At 42.3% G+C, this 22,731-nt stretch overlaps 1 protein-coding gene across 2 annotated transcripts in view; it reads right to left on the reverse strand.

The window, feature by feature from the left end:
* LOC125451670 (intermembrane lipid transfer protein VPS13B-like) overlaps positions 1–22,731 on the reverse strand; it is a 907,633-nt gene that overhangs the window by 803,189 nt on the left and 81,713 nt on the right. For both annotated transcript variants that reach the window (XM_048529130.2, XM_048529131.1), the window contains exons 5-6: positions 17,131–17,298; positions 76–257 (exon numbers count right to left, since the gene is read on the reverse strand). In XM_048529130.2, the coding sequence (XP_048385087.1) occupies positions 76–257; positions 17,131–17,298 (350 nt within the window). The remainder of the gene's footprint in view (positions 1–75; positions 258–17,130; positions 17,299–22,731) is intronic.

Here is a 22,731-nt window from a genome sequence, read left to right on the forward strand (position 1 = left end):
TTCTGCCATCATTTCCCATCAATGATTTATCCCTGGTTGTTGCCCTCTAAATATAAAGTATTCTTAGATAAATACCTTAATGATTGCTGGAATTTTAGAGTTGAGATTGTCATAAGTAAAGTGCAAACGTGTGCAAAAGGAACATTTGTAGAGAAGCGGATCCTGGTAAAATTCGATTTTTCCACTTGCATTTCGCTTGTCCAGACAAACGGTGCAATCAGAAAAGTTGATTACCTTCCTCAAGACCAATTCTGGAGCTGAAGAGTACACAATACATTTAAATTATTACAAGAATAAGGAAGGCAGCATTATTATGCAACTATCCAAATGAGAAAGATATCATTTTGATGCAACCCATCAACACTTCTACTGTGTTCTGTTCCAATCTGGCTAGAGTTCATAACTTTATTTTTAAAGTTGTCAAAATGTGAGATCTAGGACACTTGTTCAAAGAATAAAGCCAGAGGATTTCACAGTTGAATACCTAGCAGTAAACTTTACTTTCCATCACCAGAACAGTAATAAAATCTACAATATATACACAACCTGTAACACCCAGAATTAACGTGTTAAACATGCATAATAAACTGTGATAGAACATTCCATACCATAGATCAGACAGTAAATACATTCAAAACAGATTCCATGGAATTCTCAGCGATTTCCCTCAAATATTAATGGCACAGTGAGTCTCACTGAACTTCTCAACGAGCTACATGTCTTTACCTTTACTGATCTGGCCTTGGGCTTGTTCTCAAGAGTTGTTCCATCCCTGACAGTCTCAATGACTGCCTCCTCCTCCAGTCAATCAACCTCCCTGACTTCAACACTTGACTGTGGACTAACTCATGAAACTTGTGCCTCAATTCCAACAGCACAGAGATATTGAACTGCACTGCGGACATCTCATTAATTCTGCTGTGCAGAACCATTTAGGTGTCTTGCCAGCAGGACAGCTGAACATGAGCATCTACTTTTCATGATTACAAACTTACTACTGGTGCAGACGTGCATGCGCGCGCGTGCACACACACACACACACACAGATTCAATTTTCTGTCACCTTTGATCTTCTCCTTCCTGACCCTAAAACTGTCCTCAATGACAAACTAAATTCTTGCAACTAGCTCCATTCTGGATGTATGCATAATTTCATGTATCGAATCTCTTGGAACAGGTACATATGACAATTCCTTGGCATGGAGTGTGATCTGAGTGCTACATTCTCAGAGAATGCATGGTTCTCCAGCATCAAGAATGCTTACAAAATGAAGGATTCATTATAAATGGAAAAAATCTACAAGAATTCATCAAAATTTTACCATAATTTACTGACATTTCATTCCTGACATTTTTCATAATCCAAGCACGACATTTAATAACTATATTTCTAGATCAAATATATATATTTTGCCATAGTCACTAACTTCACAGCACTGTCCGTCTTGGTAACATTTTAATTAAGTTTCTTACTCGTGGTTTCAGATTCTGCCAAAAACTATATTCAGAGAAAAGTAAAGTGGGCATGGGTGAGGGATAGAGGGGTTTTACTCATCAAGAGACACAAAAATATAAAAAAAGGACAAAATAAGAGAATTGGAAGGAAATTGATAAAAGAAAGCAAGAAAGAAAATAGCACGCCATGATTATCCATTCAGCTCCCAGAAATTTTAAAAAGCCAAACACTGCCAGACACAAGAGAACCTTAATACAAATCCAAAATATTGTACACGCCAACAATCTGAAATAATAACAGAAAACACTCGAAATTTGGTGACATCTGCAAAGAGAAATCGAAGCAATGGTTCAGGTTTATGATCCTTCATCAGATCCAGAAGAAACCCATGCCCACCTGGTGATGTTAAGGCACAACCACTCCCCACCTTCCTTCCATCAGCGCTGATCAACGCCAAATTTACACCCTTCAGCATTATTAAAGCATAGATCTAATCCATAATCCCAAGGTATAGCAACACATCTTTTATCCTACCATTATTCCTAAACAGGTTTAGGAACAACAATGCCTTTACGTGTGCTTTAGTAATGTCTGACAAATTTCCAGAGTAAATTAATGGAGACTTCAGGAACAAACAATCACATCATCAAATGGATGATAATTGTTAATCACTGAAATCCATCATCACAGTTTCCTAACATTCTTCGCCCTTAACAACCCTCAACTCCTCCATGCTGCCATTCCCCGCCCAGGGCTGTGGTGTTGCAGGGCAGCAGCAGACCAATGCCATCTCAATGGCAATAAATACCAACCTTTGTGTTCACATTCTGAGAAGGCATTCTGACATTTAAGATGCATGCAATAATCTCCTGATAAGTGGAAGGATTTCATTTTCAAAAGCCAACTGCGCTCACTTTAAAATTTAAAACAAACAAAATAAAACTTTCGGTGATAGTAGGAACTACAGATGCTGAAGAATCTGAGATAACAAGGTGTAGAGCTGGATGAACACAGCAGGCCAAGGAGCATCAGAGGAGCAGGAAAGCTGACGTTTCAGGCCTAGATCCTTCTTCAGAAATAGGGAACGGGGAGGAGGTTCTGAAATAAATAGGGCAAGAGGGGGAGGTGGATATAAGATGGGTAGAGGAGAAGGTAGGAGGAGAGGAGACAGACGGGTCAAAGAGGCGGTGGTGGGGCGGATGAGTGTAGGTGGGGAGGTAGGGAGGAGATAGGTCAATCCAGGGAGGACGGACAGATCAAGGGGGCGGGATGAAGTTGGTAGGTAGGAGAAGCAGGTGGGGCTTGAGGGGAGAGGAGGGGATAGGTGGAAAGACAGGTTAGGGAGGCGGGGATGAGCTGGGCTACTTTTGGGATACAGTAGGGGGAGGGGAGATTTTGAAGCTGGTGAAGTCCACATTGATGCCATTAGGCTGCAGGGTTCCCAAGCAGAATATGAGTTGCTGTTCTTGCAACCTTTGGGTAGCATGATTATGGCACTGCAGGAGGCCCAGGGTGGACATGTCATCTGCGAAATGGAAGGGGGAGTTGAAATGGTTCACAACTCGGAGGTGTAGTTGTTTAGTGCGAACTGAGCGTAGGTGTTCTGCAAAGCGGTCACCAAGCATCTGCTTGGTTTCCCTGAAGTAGAGGAGGCCAAGATGCAGTGTACCACATTAGCAGATGCACAACTTGTTTTTCAAACCACATCGCAACTGCGGGGCTCAAAGGAAGTCAAGGCAAAGAAGCACACACCTGTAATATTTCAGGGGAGGCGACTGCCTAGTGGTATTATCACTCGGCTATTAATCCAGGAACTCAGCAAATGTTCCTTTAATTCACAATTAGAGGAATGTAAGGCTCAGTAGTATTATTGCAGGACTATTCATCCAGAGATCAGGTAATATTCGGGGAATCTGGGTTCAAATAGCAGATGGTGGAATTTGAATTAAATTTTTAAAAAATATGAAGTTAAGAGCCTATTTATGACCATGAAACCATTATTAAAAAAACCCCATCTTGCTCACTAATGTCCTTCAGAGAAAAAATCTGTCATCCTCAACTGGTCTGGTCTACATGTGACTCCAGACCCATAACAACGTAGCTGACTCTCAACTACCTTCTAAGTGATTTGGGTTGGGCAATAAATGCTAGCCTAGCTAGTGAAGCCCGCATCTCATGAGTGAATTTTAAAAAATGCTCTTCCTGTGCTATGTGGCAAATTATGGAGGCTTCAGGTCTATCTGTTGTCCACATGCGCAGTAACTGTGACTAGCTGCAGGGACTGGCTAACTGCATTTCAGAGATGAAGCTGCAAATGAATTCATTGTGGAGTATCCGTGATGATGAATATACTGTAGATAGCCTGCTTAGTAAAGTGGAGACTGAACAGGCAGAAAGCACACGCAGCAACCACCAGACAGAGTACAGGAAGACAGGTAGTGTAGGAGTCCCATGTAGCCAACCCCTTTCTAACAAATATACCATTTTGGACACTTTGGGACAGGTGGTTGTGCAGCAGAAAGCAGTGAGAGCATCTTTATGGTACTGTGATAGGGTCTGCAGCACAAGAACAAGTAGGATTATAGTGACAGAGAGTTCAATTGTAAGAAAAGCAGGCAGCCTTTCCTCCTCCAGGATGATATGTTGCCTCCCTGGTCAGGAATGTCACTGAATGACTGCAAAGCATTCTGAAGGGAGAGGGCAAACACAAGAGACTGAGGTTTATTTTGGTACCAATAACATAGATGAAGAAAAGGGATCTGGTCCCACAAGAAATTAGGGACCCAGAAAGTAGATTAAAAAACAGTACTCAAAAAGCCATTTTTCCATCCCCACCCTTGTCTGCCTTCCAGAGAGACCAATCTCTCCGTGACTCCCTTGTCCACTCCACACTCCCCTCCAACCTCACCACACCCAGCACCTTCCCCTGCAACTGCACGAAGTGCTGCATTTGCCCCCACACCTCCTCCCTCACCCCCATCCCAGGCCCCAAGATGATTTTCCAAATCAAGCAGATGTTCACCTGCACATCTGCCAATGTGGTATATTGTATCCATTGTAACCGGTGTGGCTTCCTCTACATTGGGGAAACCAAGCGGAGGCTTGGGGACCGCTTTGCAGAACACCTCCGTTCGGTTCGCAACAAACAACTGCACCTCCCAGTCGCAAACCATTTTAACTCCGCCTCCCATTCCTCAGACAACATGGCCATCATGGGCCTCCTGCAGTGCCACAATGATGCCACCTGAAGGTTGCAGAAACAGCAACTCATATTCCGCCTGGGAACCCTGCAGCCCAATGGTATCAATGTGGACTTCACCAGCTTCAAAATCTCCCCTTCCCCCACCACATCCCTAAACCAGCCCAGTTTGCCCCCTCCCCCGACTGCATCACACAAGCAGCCCAGCTCTTCCCCTCCCCCCACTGCGTCCCAAAACCAGCCCAGCCTGTCTCTGCCTCCCTAACCTGTTCTTCCTCTCACCCATCCCTTCCTCCCACCCCAAGCCGCACCTCCATTTCCTACCTACTAACCTCATCCCACCTCTTTGACCTGTCCGTCTTCCCTGGACTGACTTATCCCCTCCCTACCTCCCCACCTATACTCTCCTCTCCACCTATCTTCTTTTCTCTCCATCTTCGGTCCACCTCCCCCTCTCTCCCTATTTATTCCAAAACCTTCACCCCATCCCCCTCGCTGATGAAGGGTCTAGGCCCGAAACGTCAGCTTTTGTGCTCCAGAGATGCGGCTAGGCCTGCTGTGTTCATCCAGCTTCACGCTTTATTATATAGGGATACAGTGTCACTTTTGACACTGAAACATGCTTGGGAAAGGGACAAGACTGGCATCTCAACTTTTCAAGATATAGGATCTTCAAGCAAGACATGGAAGGAGGTAAAATAGGAGTGGGCGTCGCGGTATCAATCAGGGAATCTGACACTGCAGTTAGGTGGGAAAGCATATTAGGAGGCTCCTCAAACAAAGCTACATTAGTAGAATTTAAAAACGAAAAAGGAGTAATCATATTCTGGCAGTATATTATAGGCTCCCCCACTAACTTCCCACCCTGCTCCCCAATCAGTTTGAGAGAAGTAGAAGAGGAAATATGTAGATAAATTTCAGAGAGATGTCAAAGTAGTAGGGTAATGATAATAGGGGATTACATTAATTACAGCAGTCACAGTATGAAAGGTTTCGAGGAGAGGAATTATTAAAATACATCCAGGCGGGCTTTCTAAGCCACTACAAAGAAGGCTTTCCAAAAAACGTAGCGGTCTCGGACTTACTTTCACAAAATGAAGCCGCATAAGTGACTGAAGTATTAAAAACCGAAAGAACTGTGGATGCCGTAAATCAGGACCAAAAACAGAAGTTGCTGGAAAAGCTCAACAGGTCTGGCAGCATCTGTGAAGGAAAAATCAGAGCTAATGTTTCAAGTCCGGTGACCCTTCCTCAGAACTGATGGTAGCTGGGAAAACGGTGTTTTATATGCAGAAAATAGGGAGCGGATGGGGCGGGGAGTAAACAATAGGGTAGAGCCTGAAGAGAGAGAAATGAGCCGCATATAAACTGAAGTGTTCCCAGCTATCATTTGAGGAAGGGTCACCGGACTCAAAATGTTAACTCTGATTTTTTCTTCACAGGCGCTACCAGGCCTGCTGAGCTTGTCCAGCAACTGCTGTTTTTGTGACTGAAGTACTAGTGAGGGAGCATTTTCCAAATAGCAGTCATAACTTCATCAGATTCACGATTGTCCAGGTAAAGGATAAGAGTGGACCAGAAATCAAAGTTCTAAACTGGGGGAAGCCTGGCTTTAGTAAGATCAGAGAGGATTCCTCCAGAAAAGGTTGGATGTCGATACGTTTAGGTAAATCTGTCAGAGCAGTGCGACACGTTCACGAAGGAAATAGAGACACATGCTCCCAGACACATGCACTAATACACATGCTCAGTAAAACCAAGTGTAGGACCAACAAATCCTGTAAACCCTGGATATGGAGGGAAATACTGTATTGGATAAAGAGAGAAACGGAGGCTGACGGGAGGTTTTGAGGCCTCAAAACGGCACAAGCCCTAGAGTTATACAAAATGTGCAAGGAACAACTTAAAAAGGAAATCAGGACAGCAAAAAGGGGCGTGAAAGAATAATGGCAGGGTATTAAGAACGAACAACTTTATATTTTACCACATTAAACTGCACTTGCAAACCTTTTGCCCACTAAATTAACGTATTAATATCTCTCTGGAAATTGTTTGTATTCTCTTGCAACTTGACTTTCCCTCTATTTTTGAGTCATCTGCAAGTCTGGCTACAGTACATTCGCAGATAACTGATGGTGAATTTAATCCATGGATCACCATGCCTCAGACCAGGGGCAAAGTTGAGGAGGCAAACGGTAACGTCAACTCATATGGGATTCTTTTATTACGGGGGTCTTGTTAAAGAATGGTTACCGGATCTTTTTAACCTAAACATAAAGGAGATAAAGTACATAAGTGATTATGTCATTGGCTGAGTAAAATACTTAAATTTATATTATAACTAGTGGAACAGTGGGACAAAAAAAGAGACATCGCACTGTTCCAATTTTGTTTGGAACGGTTTTCAAAAACAAGTCAATTTAATGAGTAAACCCGGTTGCACTGACACAACAAAATGTAATTTGTTGCAAGATCTTGTGATGGTAATTCAAAATTTCAATTATAAATCACAGAAGTGAAAAAATAGTTGAGCGAGCAAGCATTTTGACTGATCTCCTCCCTTAGCAGAACACTCAATTTACAACATGTTTACTTGAAATAAAATTAACCTTCCTTACAGATGCACGCACAATTGCATGATGCCAGCTTTTTGTGAAAGTAAATGAAAGTCAATGGATTTGGCTGTACACATGAAGTATAGTATATTTTAGTTTTACTCCCTGCCAGTCTTTTATTAACACAACAACACAGGTCTCCCAAATAAAGAGCATGGTTAATTTCAAATATTTCAAGAGAATATCTCAAGGACAAAAACAACAATCTGGAATCCCTCAATATGTCAAGAGGCAATTATAAAGAAAGGAGCAATGATGCCATTTCAGTTATAGCAGTTCATTAGACACAACTACAATCAGAATGATTTAACAACTGTTATCAGTTTGCCTGACAGTGAATTTAAAAAAAATTCATGGGATGAGTGTGTCACTGGCTAGGCAGCATTTATTGCCCACCCCAAATTGCCCAGAGGGCATTTCAGAGTCAACCACATTGCTGTGGTTCTGGAGTCACATGTAGGCCAGACCATGTAAGGATGGCAGGTTCCTTCCCTAAAGGACATTTGTGAATGAGATGATTTTTTTCCAACAACTGACAATGGATTCACCGTCAACATTAGGCTCTTAATTCCAGATACTTATTGGATTTAAATTCCACCAACTGCCATGGCAGGATTTGAACCCAGGTACCCAAGACATTACCTGAGTCTTTGGGTAAGCAGTCCAGCGATAATACCACTAGGCTATCACCTCCATGAAAGTGGGGAAAATGCTACAGTCCATTATAAAAGATTTAATAACAGAGATTTTGGAAAACAGTCAATCAGAATCAGCAACAGTAGGAACTGCAACTGCTGGAGAATCCGAGATAGCAAGGTGTAGAGCTGGATGGACCCAACAGGCCAAGCAGCATCAGACGAGCAGGAAAGCTGACGTTTCAGGCCTAGACCCTTCTTCAGAATCAGCATGGATTTAGAAATTGGCGAACATGATTGACTAATTTACTAGAATCTTTCAAGAATGACGAATAGAGAACGGGTTGGCAGACAAATCTAGCAAATTTTCGCAGGCTGGACAGGGTAAATGCAAGAAGGATGTTCCCAATGACTGGGGAGTCCAGAATACGGGATCATAATTTAACGACACAGGTTATTTAGGGCTGAGATTAAGAGAAGTTTCTTCACCCAGAAGTGGTGAGCCTGTGGAATTACCCACCACAGAAAGCCGTTGAGGCCAAAACATTGAATATCTTCAAGGAGGAGTTAGTTATAGTGTTTAGAGCTAAAGGGATCAATCATTATAGGGTGGAAGTGGCAAGTGGGTATTAAGTTGGCAGATTATACTGAATGATGGAGCAAGCTCAGAAGCTTGAATGGCATACTCCTGCTCTTAGTTTCTCCATCACAGAACTTGGGCTATGTTTACTTACTGGTTACATTCTGTAAAATTGTAAAATCAATGTGAAGACATGGACTGCCTACAAATACTTATGAAATACAAGTTTAAAAAAGAAATTTAGCAAATAACTTCAATACTTTTTCTCAGATCATGGTTAAAGCCAAATTAACTAGAGAAAAACCAGAAGAACCATGGATGCTGTAAATCAGAAACGAGAACAGAAGTCCTGGAAAAGCTCAAGAGGTCTAACAGCATCTGTGAAGAGAAATCAGCTAACATTTTGGGTCCAGTGACCCTTCCTCAGAACTGGAGAACTAACTACAGAATTGACTCCACTGTTTTCCCCATAATAGCCATGCAGCATACAAGCATGAACTTGTTTATGGTGTCGAAGGAAAAATCACATCCAACTAGTATGCATACAAGGTTAGAAGCTAAGAAGCTAAGGTTTATGCCAATATATGAAGCACAAAAGTGAAATTCACAATTCTGTGTATTTACCAAAAAAGGCCTGCATCCCATTGAGAAAAGAAAATTTATTTTCTCCTTATTTGCAGGCCATTGAACACAATTAACAATTATAGAATAGCATAAAAACTGTCCAGTCATACCAGAAATGCACAATTTCCATTAACAGTTTAGAAATTGGCGTCAATTTAAGATTTGGTCTTGACAATGCTGTACCATTTTGATATTAAACCTTTGGCATAACTGCCACTGGTGAAAACTAAACTTAAATTGCGGTACTTAAAATTAAGATACTCCAACAGCACAACAGATCACAGTTAAGATTTTCATGTAGAAAAATTCTTCCATTATATACCATTTTTTAGGATCTCTTGACATCCCAAAATACTTCACAGGCCATTATTTATTTTTTAATTTGATTTTATTCATTCATAAGATGAGGGTGTTGCTGGATAGGCCAGCACTTATTGTAGTTAAGAGTCAACCATATTGCTATGGGTGCAGAGTCACATGCAGGCCAGACCAGGTAAGGATGGCAGATTTCTTCCCTGAAGGACATTAGTGAACCAGATGGATTTTCCTGGCAATCAACAATGGTTTCATGATCATCATTAGGCTCTTAATTCCAGACTCTTATTGATTTCAAATTCCACCATCTGCTATTTGAACCCAGGTTCCCCGAATATTACCTGATCTTTGGATTAATAGTCCAGCAATAATACTATTGAGCCTACATTCCTCTAATTGTGAATTACAGTTACAATTGTAATAAGGGAAATGTGGTAGCACAATCACAAAACCCAATGCAATAAATGTACAATTCAACTTTTTTGGTGTTAGTTAATCCTGCCCAAGAGACCCACTGTATGGTCCCTCAACCCAACTGCAACTATCGTGACAATCTATCTTCCAAGTATCTATTTTAACAGATATTATTAACAACTCCCTTGCTTCATTTACAATCTTCCCTTCCACTTTAAGTCTGTAACCAGTCCTTCCTCAAAACATAATCCTCTAATTTTCTGTGCTTGCTAACCACCATCTGACCTCTAAACTTTGTTTGCACTCCGAGGCACTCTCATTTTCCAAACTCCTGCCCAGATATGCCCCAATTTCAAGCTTGAATCCCTCCAACTAAGTTGGTATATCTCTACACTGTTAAAATGGCCTGCAAATCACAAACAGCATCCTATGATAATGGTAAACTATTCCTCTTCATTTTCTGTGACTTGCTCGCAATCGTTAATAGAGCTGACCACAGCATTTGTCTCCAGCATCTCCCATATCTCCCAGGTGAGTGTCCTCACTTAATTTAAAACGTTTCTTATTTAACTTATTTTTCTAATCACCACGGTACGGGCGGCACGGTAGCTCAGTGGTTAGCACTGCAGCCTCACAGCACCAGGGTCCTGGGTTCGATTCCCGCCTTGGGCAACTGTCTGTGCAGAGTTTGCACATTCTCCCCATGTCTGCGTGGGTTTCCTCGGGGTGCTCCAGTTTCCTCCCACAGTCCAAAGACGTGCAGGCTAGGTGGATTGGCCGTGCTAAGTTGCCCATAGTGTTGAGGGGTGTGTGGGTTATACGTGGATGGGTCTGGGTGGGATGCTTCAAGGTGCGGTGTGGACCTGTTGGGCTGAAGGGCCTGTTTCCACACTGTAGGGAATCTAATCTAATCAACCATTTCAGAGATGTTACTACACACCTCTGGAGCTAATGGGACTTGAACCCAGGCCTCCTGGTCTAATAGTAGTGACACTACCACTGTGTAACAAGAGGGCCCCCTTAATGGTGAAGTCACTACTTCTAATCTAACCAGATTCACCTGCAATGGCTTTTCAAACTGTTGATTAGATTCCCTACAGTGTGGAAACAGGCCCTTCGGCCCAACAAGTCCACATCGCCCCTTGAAGCATCCCACCCAGACCCATCCCCCATAACTCACACACCCTGAACACTACGGGCAATCTAGCATGGCCAATCCACCTAACCTGCACATCTCCGGGCAGTGGGAGGAAACTGGAGCACCCAGAGGAAACCCACGTAGACACGGGGAGAATGTGTAAACTCCACACAGACAGTCGCCCAAGGCTGGAATTGAACCCGGGTCCCTGGCGCTGTGAGGCTGCAGTGTTAACCACTGAGCCACCATGCCACCGTGTTATCTGTAGAATTTCTCTGATGATCTATCCTTGATCCTTTCCTAATCTCACCTATTTGCTGCACATCTGCAACATCTTTTAAAAACACAAGACTAAGTTTGAGTGCTTGAAATACACACCAAGCTCTAGCTCATCACTCTTGCAATTCTCCACTGTCAAAAAGCAATCAGACAGTGATGAAAATCTCCTATGTTAAAATTTACACACAGATTGCTGACTTGCACAATATTAAATGGATACATTCAAGAATAAAGAATTTTAAGGTGGTATGGCATTCCATTGCTACAAAATATCAGTTACATAAAATACTGCCTTGGAACCAAGGCAGAGCTTATTTCAAGGTTTTCAAAAGATCATTCAGAACAGTCTAAGTGTTGTAGTTAGTTTGACAGGGGCAGCCATAGGATAGGATTGCTGTCTTTGGGCTCCCCATCAGTCAGAAACTCAGGAACAAAGATATGATGCTTATCCCAAAAAAGGTGCAAATGTACCAAGCCATTATGACTCAAAATTCTGGGCAGCAAGGAGGTGCAGCTAAGTGCTTAAGGTAGAACTCAAAAAACCTGTGAACTGTACAGGCGCAAAAGATGCCATGTGCAGTTAATAGTTCTACAGCTGAGACCATGGGCTAAGGAAGCTACAAAAGAATATCTGCTTTGTGCAGCTGAGATCGATTAGAACTTAGAGAAGTGAAAACTTTGAGGCACTTCTCGAAACCTAATATTTGGTGATGTTAGAGATAACACAGTGTGGAGCTGGGCCATCTCCGATAATTCCCTCTCCTCCCTGGACCTATCCATCTCTGATAGCCACGTCAAAACTGACATAGAACATAGAACATAGAACAACACAGCGCAGAACAGGCCTTTCGGCCCTCGATGTTGCGCCGACCTGTGAACTAGTCTAAGCCCCTCCCCCTACACTATCCCATTATCATCCATTAGCTTATCCAAGGACTGTTTAAATGCCCCTAATGTGGCCGAGTTAACTCATTGGCAGGCAGGGAATTCCACGTCCTTAGCACTCTCTGACATCTGTCTTAAATCTATCACCCCTCAATTTGCAGCTATGCCCCCTCGTACAAACCGATGTCATCATCCTAGGAAAAAGACTCTCACTTTCAAGTCCACAGACTCCCACAGCTATCTGGACTACATCATCTCTCACCTATCCTCCAACAGGAACGTGATCCCCTACTCCCAATTCCTCTGCCTCTGCAGCAAAAAAAACATCCACCTCCACACTATGTTGTCTCTGACTCCAATATTTGCAGTTCTTGCTATCTCACTTGGTGATGTTAGTTGTTGATGAAAAAACAGGAGTTGTGGCAGCAAGCAAATGCTGGGGTACAGTTTCAAGAACCCAGGGGAACACAGTCCTAGAAAGTAAGGGTGCACATACTAAAACATGACAAGACACTGAACCAGTCTGTGATGGAACAGCTTTTGACAAGGTAATGAAACTAGGTCTTCAAAAGAGAAGAAATCAGAATCCCTTGTAAAGTTTAATGACCAATAGTGTCACTATCATCGAAGAGGTTGCTGAGAAATCCGTGGGATCTGTCTTGACCATATTTGCGGCTTGATGTGCTCTGTTTGATGTCTGATCACAATGTGTTTATTAACCATATATATTTAGGAAAATTCTGGATGCTAGAATGCAAGTTGCATATGCATATATGGCAGATTGTATAACTGAAATAATCTTGTATAATAAATTCTTATTCGGCATAAAACGTGGAATCTTGTGGTTCTATTCTTCTAGTAAGTACCTTGATCTCACACTTTGTCAACTTTGGACGAAAAAAGCTCATGGTCCATAGCCACTCTGCCGAATTTCTTACTAACTGACCTGACAGACCAATATAAGTAAACATTTCCTCCAACTAAATACTGGGAAGGTCAATACCATAAACTTTGCACCAGGCCACAACACGGATTCTATCACGCTCACTATTAACTGTCTAAAGCTGATCTAGGATAACAAAGTGTGGAGCTTGATGAACACAGCAGGCCAAACAGCATCTTAGGATCACAAAAGCTGACGTTTCGGGCCTAGACCCTTCATCAGAAAAGGGGGAGGGGGAGAGGGTTCTGAAATAAATAGGGAGAGAAGGGGAGGTGGATCAAAGATGAATAGAGGAGAAGATAGGGGGAGAGGAGACAGACAAGACATAGGGCAGGGATGGAGCCTGTAGAGGTGAGTGTAGATGGGGAGGTAGGGAGAGGATAGGTCAGTCCAGGGGGAGGACAGACAGGTCAAGGGGGCAGGATGAGGTTAGTAAAAAGGAAATGGAGGCGTGGCTTGAGGTGGGAGGAGGGACAGGTGAGAGGACAAACAGGTTAGGGAGGCGGGGACGAGCTGGGCTGGTTTTGGGATGCAGTATGGGGGAGGGGAGATTTAGAAGCTTGTGAAATCCACATTGATGTCATTGGGCTGCAGGGTTCCCAAGCGGAATATGAGTTGCTGTTCCTGCAACCTTCCGGTGGCATCGTTGTGGCACTGCAGGAAGCCCAGGATGGACATGTTGTCTAAGGAATGGGAAAGGGAGTTGAAACAGTTCGCGATTGGGAGGTGCAGTTGTTTATTGCAAACCGAATGTAGGTGTTCTGCAAAGCGGCCCCCAAGCCTCCGCTTGGTTTCCCCAATGTAGACGAGGCCACAACAGGTACAGTGGATGCAGTGTACCACATTGGCAGATGTGCAGGTGAACATCTGCTTGATATGAAAAGTATCCTTGGGGCCTGGGATTGGGGTGAGGGAGGAGGTGTGGGGGCAAGTGTAACACTTCCTGCGGTTGCAGGGGGAAGTGCTGGGTGTGGTGGGGTTGAAGGAGAGTCTGGAGCGGACAAGGGAATCACAGAGAGAGTGGTCCCTCTGAAAAGCGGACAAGGGTGGGGTGGGAAAAATGTCTTTGGTGGTGGGGTCGGATTGCAGATGGCGGAAGTGTTGGAGGATGATGCGTTGGATCCCGGGGGTTGGTGGGGTGGTATGTGAGGATGAGGGGGATTCTCTTTTGGCGGTTAGTGCAGGGACGGGGTATGAGAGATTAATTGTGGGAAATGCAGGAGACACGGTCGAGGGTGTTCTCAACCACTGCGAGGGGGAAGTTGCGGTCCTTGAAAAACAAAGACATCTGAGATGTACGGGAGTAGAATGCCTCATCCTGGGAGCAGATGCGGCAGAGGCGAATGAATTGGGAATAGGAGATGGAATTTTTGCAGGAAGGTGGGTGGAAGGAGGTGTATTCTAGGTAGCTGTGTGAGTCGGTAGGCTTGAAATGAATATTGGTTTCCAAGTGGTTGCCTGAGATGGAGACAGAGAGGTCCAGGAAGGTGAGGGATGTGTTGGAGATGGTCCAGGTGAACTTGAAGTTGGGGTGGAAGATGTTGGTGAAGTGGATGAACTGTTCGAGCTCCTCTTGGGAGCACGAGGCAGCACCGATACAGTCATCAATGTAACGGAGGAAGAGGTGGGGCTTAGGGCCAGTGTAGGTACGGAAGAGGGATTGTTCCAGGTAACCTACAAAGGGGCAGGCATAGCTTGGGCCCATGTAGGTACCCATGACCACCCCCTTTATCTGTAGGAAGTGGGAGGAATCAAAAAAGAAGTTGTTGAGGGTGAGGGCGAGTTCGGCTAGGCGGATGAGGGTGTCGGTGGAGGGGACTGGTCGGCCTGCAGGACAGGAAGAAGCAGAGGGCCTTTCGGTCATCTGCATGGGGAATGCAGGTGTATAGGGACTGGGCGTCCATGGTGAAAATGAGGTGTTGGGGGCCAGGGAATTGGAAGTTCTGGAGGAGGTGGAGGATGTGGGTGGTGTCACAGACGTATGTGGGGAGTTCCTGGACCAAGGGGGAGAAAATGGAGTCCAGATAGGTGGAGATGAGATCGTGGGGCAGGAGCAGGCGGGGGCAATGTGTCGGCCAGGGCAGGCGGGTTACTGATTCCAACCTTTGGTATTGTATCTGAATCCCAAATTGAAATTTTTCCACATACAGATACCATCACGAAAACTAACATGACCACATTCTGCTGCACCTGGGTTTATTACTTATAAATGGCAAACATCCCATTCTATATGAAATTGATCTCATCCAAAGCTCCGTTTCTATATTTTAATACACGTCATGTGTTGTTCACCCACAATACCTGTGCTTACCAAATTACATGGTCTGGTTTGGAAATTACACGATTTTGAAATACTCATCCTGGCTACCAAAACCTTCCACATCTCCCAACTCTTCAAGATCTCTGTATTTATCTAATCTTGTGTCCTCTGGTATCTTCCCATTTTAACTGTTTTGCCATTTATAAATTGTCTTGAAATGTTTCGATGCCTAAACCCTGGAAATCCCTCCTTAAGCCATCTAGCTTCTTGGTCTCTTCCTCCTTCTTTGAGATATTCCTTGAAACCTAATCCTTTGACCAAATTCTGGGTCACCTCTTTTCATATCATCTTGGTGACGAATTAAGTCTAAGAACACTCCTGAAAATAACATTGCAAAGTGTTTTTTTCCAAACAATCCCTGATGTGGCTAATAACTTTGAATGAATAGATGTAAATTCCCTGTGACTAAGTGAAAGGATCACACAAAAAGATTGCAAGTTTTAATACTTTTACTGCAGCCGTCCAACTATAACCAACAGCGATGAAGCATTACTGAGCAGAAAACTGATACTCTAAACTATCCGTCTTAATAGTTGGCACAATCAAAACCCCATATAACATTTATGCTTTACTCCTTACTCTCTGCAGAGCTGCACAATTTACAGTAAGCAAACCAACATTACTCCCATCTCATATTCAACTATTTCACATCTCCATGTTTAGCCAAGTCACAACATTGAGTGAATGTCAAAACACAGTCCTCTCAAAGCTAATGAATGCAGTAGGCTTGCTCCAGTTGATTTCTGGGATGAAAGGGGTCGTCATACAATGAAAGGTGGAGATGTTTGGTGCTACAACCTTTGGAGTTTATAAAATGAGAGGATAAGATTCTGAGGGAGCTTGGCGTGAGCAAATGTAGAATTAAGGGTAACAGTTCAAATACAGGGGACTTGCATTTAAGGCAGAAATGAGGAAAATGTCTTGTCTGGGAAACATTACTCTTTATCATTCACTTCCTTGGTAAGCAACGGAAGCTGCTTCACCAAATATATTCAAGACTGAATTAAACATTGATTGACATGAAAATGGAGGACACTGGGGTGTGCAGGCAGCAGACAAGAAAGTGGAATAAGGGTGCAATTAGATCAGCCTTATCCGGTTAAATGGCAAATACCTTTAAATGGACTACATAGCTTATTCCTGCTACTATTTCTTACATTCTTATGCTATGGACATCTCTTTAACTAGAGATCATCTGCCTTCTACTTTCTGCCTGATCATCAAGAGAAAGGGCATATTTCCCTCTGTGTTCACTACACTTTAACTGCCCTTGCCACTCTCGAGGAATTCGCTCTCTATAATTCTCTTTCTAAAATGAAAATTTTCCCAGTTGCTCTTGCCTTTGCTTATGGTGTGAAAACTTTGCCCTTGATTAACAAGTCTTTTGACTTAGGCCCTCTTGTCCATTTGGAAAGCAAATCACGTGGTCTGTTGCCAGACAGAATTAAATAACTTCTTACAAACCACTACCTTTCTAATGCATGCCACCTTACCTTAAATTAAAGACAGTTTAAAACTAAAAATCTTATCAAAACTTGCACGTTACGAAGGCTACATAAATACTGCAGTTGATGCGACAGAAAGAATTCTGAACAATTATGTGCAACTGACCAAACCCCATTTAATTTTTTTCAACTATCCTGCTTTACTAAGTCTTTTTTTAAATTCACATTTTGCATTCCCATATTTCTAAAAGTAGAAATGATAAAAGGATCTATTTCACTCACCTAGAATATCCATGAAAGCTCGATCCCAAAACTCATCCACTGTGTAGCATTCTGCAGATGTAATGTTGACTGAGAGAACAATGTCATCCTCCACATACTTCAAGATGAGATTGTTGACTACAATGTTCACATTGTTAACAACACGCCTAATTAAGCTCTGTACGTAACCTACAACAGGATAACAAAAGATTATTTTATTTGTGTCACTTAAATCTGCATGGCAAAACTCGAAGAGAAATAAATCTATAATGGAAACTTCCTCAAATTCAAACATCTGCTGGGTATTCTAACTTTGCTTTCTAACCTGAAGTATAGTCAATGCGTAACACTCCTTCTAGTCAGCAAGTTTTTTTACAGTTAGACCTCCCCACCACTTCAACTGAACTAAACATATGAGAGGAATTGTAAAACAGTTCACTGCAGGTTGAAACTCACACGAGCAGCGACCTAATTATAAACACAGAAAGTTACATCTCACAAGCAGGTCATTTGTTTCTATGTCAGATAACAAAGATCTGAATACACTAATCCCATTTTGCAGCTCTTGGCCCATAGCATTGCAGGTGCTAGGAACTTAGAACATAGAACACAGAACAATGCAGCACAAAACAGGCCCTTCAGCCCTCAATGTTGCGCCGACCTGTGAACTAATCTAAGCCCATCCCCTTACACTATCCCATCATCATCCATATGCTTATCCAAGGACTGTCCAAATGCCCCTAATGTGGCTAAGATAACCACATTGGCAAGCAGGGCATTCCACAACCTTACCACACTCTGAGTAAAGAACCTGCCTCTGACATCTGTCTTAAATCTATCACACCTCAGTTTGCAGCTATGCTCCTTCGTACAAGCTGATGCCATCATCGTAGGAAAATGGTTCTCTCTGTCCACCCTATCTAATCCTCTGATCATCTCATATGTCTCTATTTAATCCCCTCTTAGCCTTCTTCTCTCCAATGAGAACAAACCCAAGTCCCTCAGCCTTTCCTCATAAGACCTTCGCTCCAGACTAGGCAACATCCTGGTAAATCTCTTCTGTACCTTTTCCAATGCTTCCACATCCTTCCTGTAATGGGGCGACCAGAACTGCATGCAATATTCCAAGTGAGGCAGCACTAGCGTTTTGTACAGTTGCAGCATGACAGCACGGCTCCAGAACACAATCCCTCTACCAATAAAACCTAACACACCGTAAGCCTTCTCAACAGCACTATCAACATGGGTGGCAACTTTCAGGGATCTATGTACATGGACACCAAGATCCCTCTGCACATCCACACTACCAAGAATCTTTCCATTGACCCAGTATTCTGCCTTCCTATTATTCCTCCCAAAGTGAATCACCTCACATTTATCTGCACTGAACTCCATTTGCCACCTTTCAGCCCAATTTTGCAGTTTATCCAAGTCTCCCTGCAACCTGCAACATTCTTCCACACCGTCCACCACTCCACCGACTTTAATGTCATCTGCAAACTTACTAACCCATCCACCTATGCCTGCGTCCAAGTCATTTATAAAAATGACAAACAGCAATGGTCCCAAAACAGATCCTTGTGGCACACCACTAGTAACCGGACTCCAGGCTGAATATTTTACATCAACTACCACTCGTTGTATTAGAAACTGGCCTTCTGGAAGAAGACAAAGTACTAAATCTCCTTCAATCCCATGCCTCTGCATTTTCTCCAATAGCCTACCATGTGGAACCTTATCAAAGGCTTTACTTCAATTGCCCTACCGTCATCCACATGCTTGGTCACCTTCGCAAAAAACCAGTCAGCAAATTGGTACATCTCCTCTGCACCATCTCTCATGCAATCCCATCTATGTTAGATTGTGGTGTTTAGAACTGCATGCAGTATTCCACTTGTGGCAGAACCTGTGTCTTACAAGCTCCTTGCTCTTGTATTCTATGTCTTAACTAATATGCAAGTATCCGTACACCTTATTAGCCACCTCACCTACCTACCCTGCTGCCTACAAGGATCTGTTATATGCAACGAAGGTCCTTCTGATGTTCAGCACTATTCAGAATCTGACAGACTTCCTTCAGAGTGATTTTCTATCACTCATTGTGTAAATTCTTGCCTGTTAGCCTTCCCCAAGTGCATTATTTCTCACTTTTCGGGGTTGAATTCTATTTACCCAGCTGACCAGTGTAGTGTTATTTTCCTGTAACTGTGGCTACTCACTATTCATAACTGTACAAATGTTTGTGTCATTTGCAAACTTCTCAATCGTTCACCCTAAATGAAGTCCAAATCATAAATGCACAACACAAATAGCAAAGACCCCAACACTAAGCACTGTGGAACTTCACTGTAAACATCCATCCAATATCACCCTTTTTTTTCTGCCTCTAATCCAATTTTGGATCCAACGTACCACTCTGCCTTGGATCCATGGGTTCTTACTTGCTTGACCTCCTTATCAAAAGCTGTGCTAAAGTCCACATAGACCACATCAAATACATTATCCTCAACGACACTTCTGGTTACCTCTCTAAAAATTTTGATCGAATCTGTAAAACACATCTATCCCTCAACAATCCTTGGTGAATCCATGTCTGTCCAAGTGCAGATATATTCTCTCGCTCAGGTTTATTTCAAATTAATTCCACACAACTGAGATTAGACTGAATGACCTGAAATTTCACTATTTATCCCTTCCTGCCCTTTTTAATACTGGGACAAGTTTGCAGTCCCTCAATCCCCTGGCACCTCACTTCTGGCCAGAGGGGATGTGAAAATTACCAAGGTCCCTGTATCTCCTCCCTTGCCTCCTGCACAGCCTGGAATGCATCTCTCCCAGGCCAGTAGATTTATCCCTTTTCAAGGCTGCTAAACCTGTTGTTGCCTCCTCTCTCTCAGTTAATTTCTTCGACTATTTCACAGTTCTCCCTCCTGATGTCTATTCCTGTATCTTCTTTTTTCATTATGAGAACTGATGCAAGGTATTTATTGAGGACTGGGCCCACATCTTCTGGGTCCACAGACAAATTTCCACTATGGTCCTGAATGGAGAGATAAAGGGAACTGCAGATGCTGGAGAATCCGAGATAACAAAGTGTGAAGCTGGACGAACACAGCAGGCAAAGCAGCATCTTAGGAGCACAAAAGCTGACGTTTCGGGGCCTAGACCATGAAGGGTCTAGGCCCGAAACGTCAGCTTTTGTGCTCCTAAGATGCTGCTTGGTCTGCTGTGTTCATCCAGCTTCACATTTTGTTATCTATGGTCCTAAATGGATCCTACTCTTCTCATTAAACATATAAAGAGCAAGAGAATAACAATAGACTCCTTTGGATTTTCCTTTATGCTGTACATCAATGTTTTCTCATGCACCTTGCTTGTTTTCCTAAGAAATGAAACAAGAAATGTTGGTTTTTTTTACATCATTGCATTGCTTTTAACAAGTGTATTGGATTTGGATGTGTTTCTACACGAATCACAATGTGATTTAATACAATGAGCATTTAGTGTTTTAGGTAAATGGTGTTCACTGCAAGTGAACATGAATTCGACAGCAAAAAATTGCTGCTGAAAGTTTACAGGGCTTTTGTGAGAAAACACCAGAATGCATATAAAATTTTGGCTTCCGTATCTAAAAGAGAATGGATTTACCTTAGAAGGGAAACAAAAGAAGTTCACTGGGTTGAAACGGTTGGCCTTTGAAAAGAAATTGCGTAGAATGGGCCAATACTGACATGACATCAAAAAAATAGACAGTCACACTGAAATATAAAATTCTGAGATGGTTTGACAGGGTAAACTGTAAAGAAGTGGTTTATCTTGACAGGAGAGTAGAATGAAGGAGCATGTCTGAATAAGGGGTCAGCCACTTAAGAGGTGAAGAAAACTTCCTTCACTAAATTTTTAGGAATCTTGGGAGTTCTTTACTTGAGGGACCCAAGAATACTCAGTCATTGAGTAACTCAAAGCCTAGTTGGATGAATGTTTAGATTTTAAGGGAATAAAGGGGGTTGTAATATGAAGTTGAAGTCAAACGTCATCTATTATCTTAGTGAATAATAGAGCAGGCTTGAACAGCAGCCATATATGGCCTACTCCTGTACCAGTTTCATATGTTCATATATTCGTTTTCAAGAACGACACCTGTAAAATATTTAACTAAAACCAAGAAAAAAAAGACAGGAACCAACAGAATTATAATGAAAAAATGTAAAACTAAAATGTGCAAGTTCAAAAATGCTATAATTTTTAAAAGTCCAAATTTAGTAAATTACTTTTGGTTTAGTTTCCATTTTGCTTCCAATTTTTTTTATTGGGACCAAAATTTAGTTATGTTGATTTTTACAGCGGGTTCACTGAACTTTGTGAGCACTTATTTCTTTCAGGGAGTTTCACTGCATACAAAATATTATCACGCTCAACTATAAAATAAGCAACTCTCAAATTGCTTTAAAAATGTCCAGTGGACCCTATTGAACCCTTGTGTTAACAATGTTTGTGACTCAAGCACAAATACTTAAATAATTCAATACCAAATAGCTATATTTATTACTTAACTGTGCTTTGATGAGGTTTTGAAATGAATTTTACTCCCATTAGTTCTTCTCCCACAAGCCCCTCCCCAAATTGCAAAAAAAAACAGTAAGCTAACATTTAACCTCCTGTTATTTTTATTTCTGGATCTAATTTGTAAAGGCCAGCATACTGGTGTTCTACACTGCACTCTCTATTAAGCAGAAAGACTTGAGTTGTGTCAACAATTGACACAGTCAGCACCTGCATAACAGCCTACTGGGAAGAAACCTATTTAAAATTGTTCAACCATATCATAGCTGGAAAAACGAACTCCATTATGCATTCCCAGTGCGTGGTAAATGCCATCATCTGCAAAATGCAAGAGTGAAATATCATACCCGCCAAGTGCTTTTTTTCTCCTCCAGTTACTATTAAAGATACAATGCCAAAATGTTCGGTTGTGCAGAAAGATTTTTGTATCTACAGCGAGTATAATTTCTTCCCATTGCTCTAATAAGGAAATCGGAAAACTCCCAACGGAAAGACCTTAGGAACTGAACTCATGGTAACTCTATCACTGAAAACTTTCCGCAAGCAGAATCTTTAACTAAGAGTTAACAGTTCACTGATTCCCATATAGAGGTAATAAAGATGAGACGGGCCATCCTCCAAGAGAACTGGTGTGCACATGTGGCTGTAGACCTTAACGATGAACATATGAGTTTATAAAGCATTGAAATTGAGTGATTGCTTCAACTTGGAACCAAGATGAGGAATCTCTTTAATTGAAGTCCTGGCTGGTGGGTGACAACATGCTGAAATATGTTCTGTAAGGGAATGCATAACTTTTTTTTAAACTTAGTAACTGCTTAAATGAGCACGAATTGTAGAAGATACAGATGAATATGTCCATTTATGCCACTGTAGTTATGTACTTCCATTCACCTTTTTCATATTGCCTTTTGCAAAAAATCTTATAAAGGTGCTGCTCACCTATTTGAAAGGATTGGTCCTCTTGAAATAATGAAGAAGCCTTTGCAAATCAATGAGATGCTTTACTTAATTTAATTAATTTTAAGAATTCTCTGCACAAAATTGGTTAGGTTCTGC

Source organism: Stegostoma tigrinum, chromosome 5 (genome assembly GCF_030684315.1).
Source record: "Stegostoma tigrinum isolate sSteTig4 chromosome 5, sSteTig4.hap1, whole genome shotgun sequence".
NCBI lineage: Eukaryota > Metazoa > Chordata > Chondrichthyes > Orectolobiformes > Stegostomatidae > Stegostoma > Stegostoma tigrinum.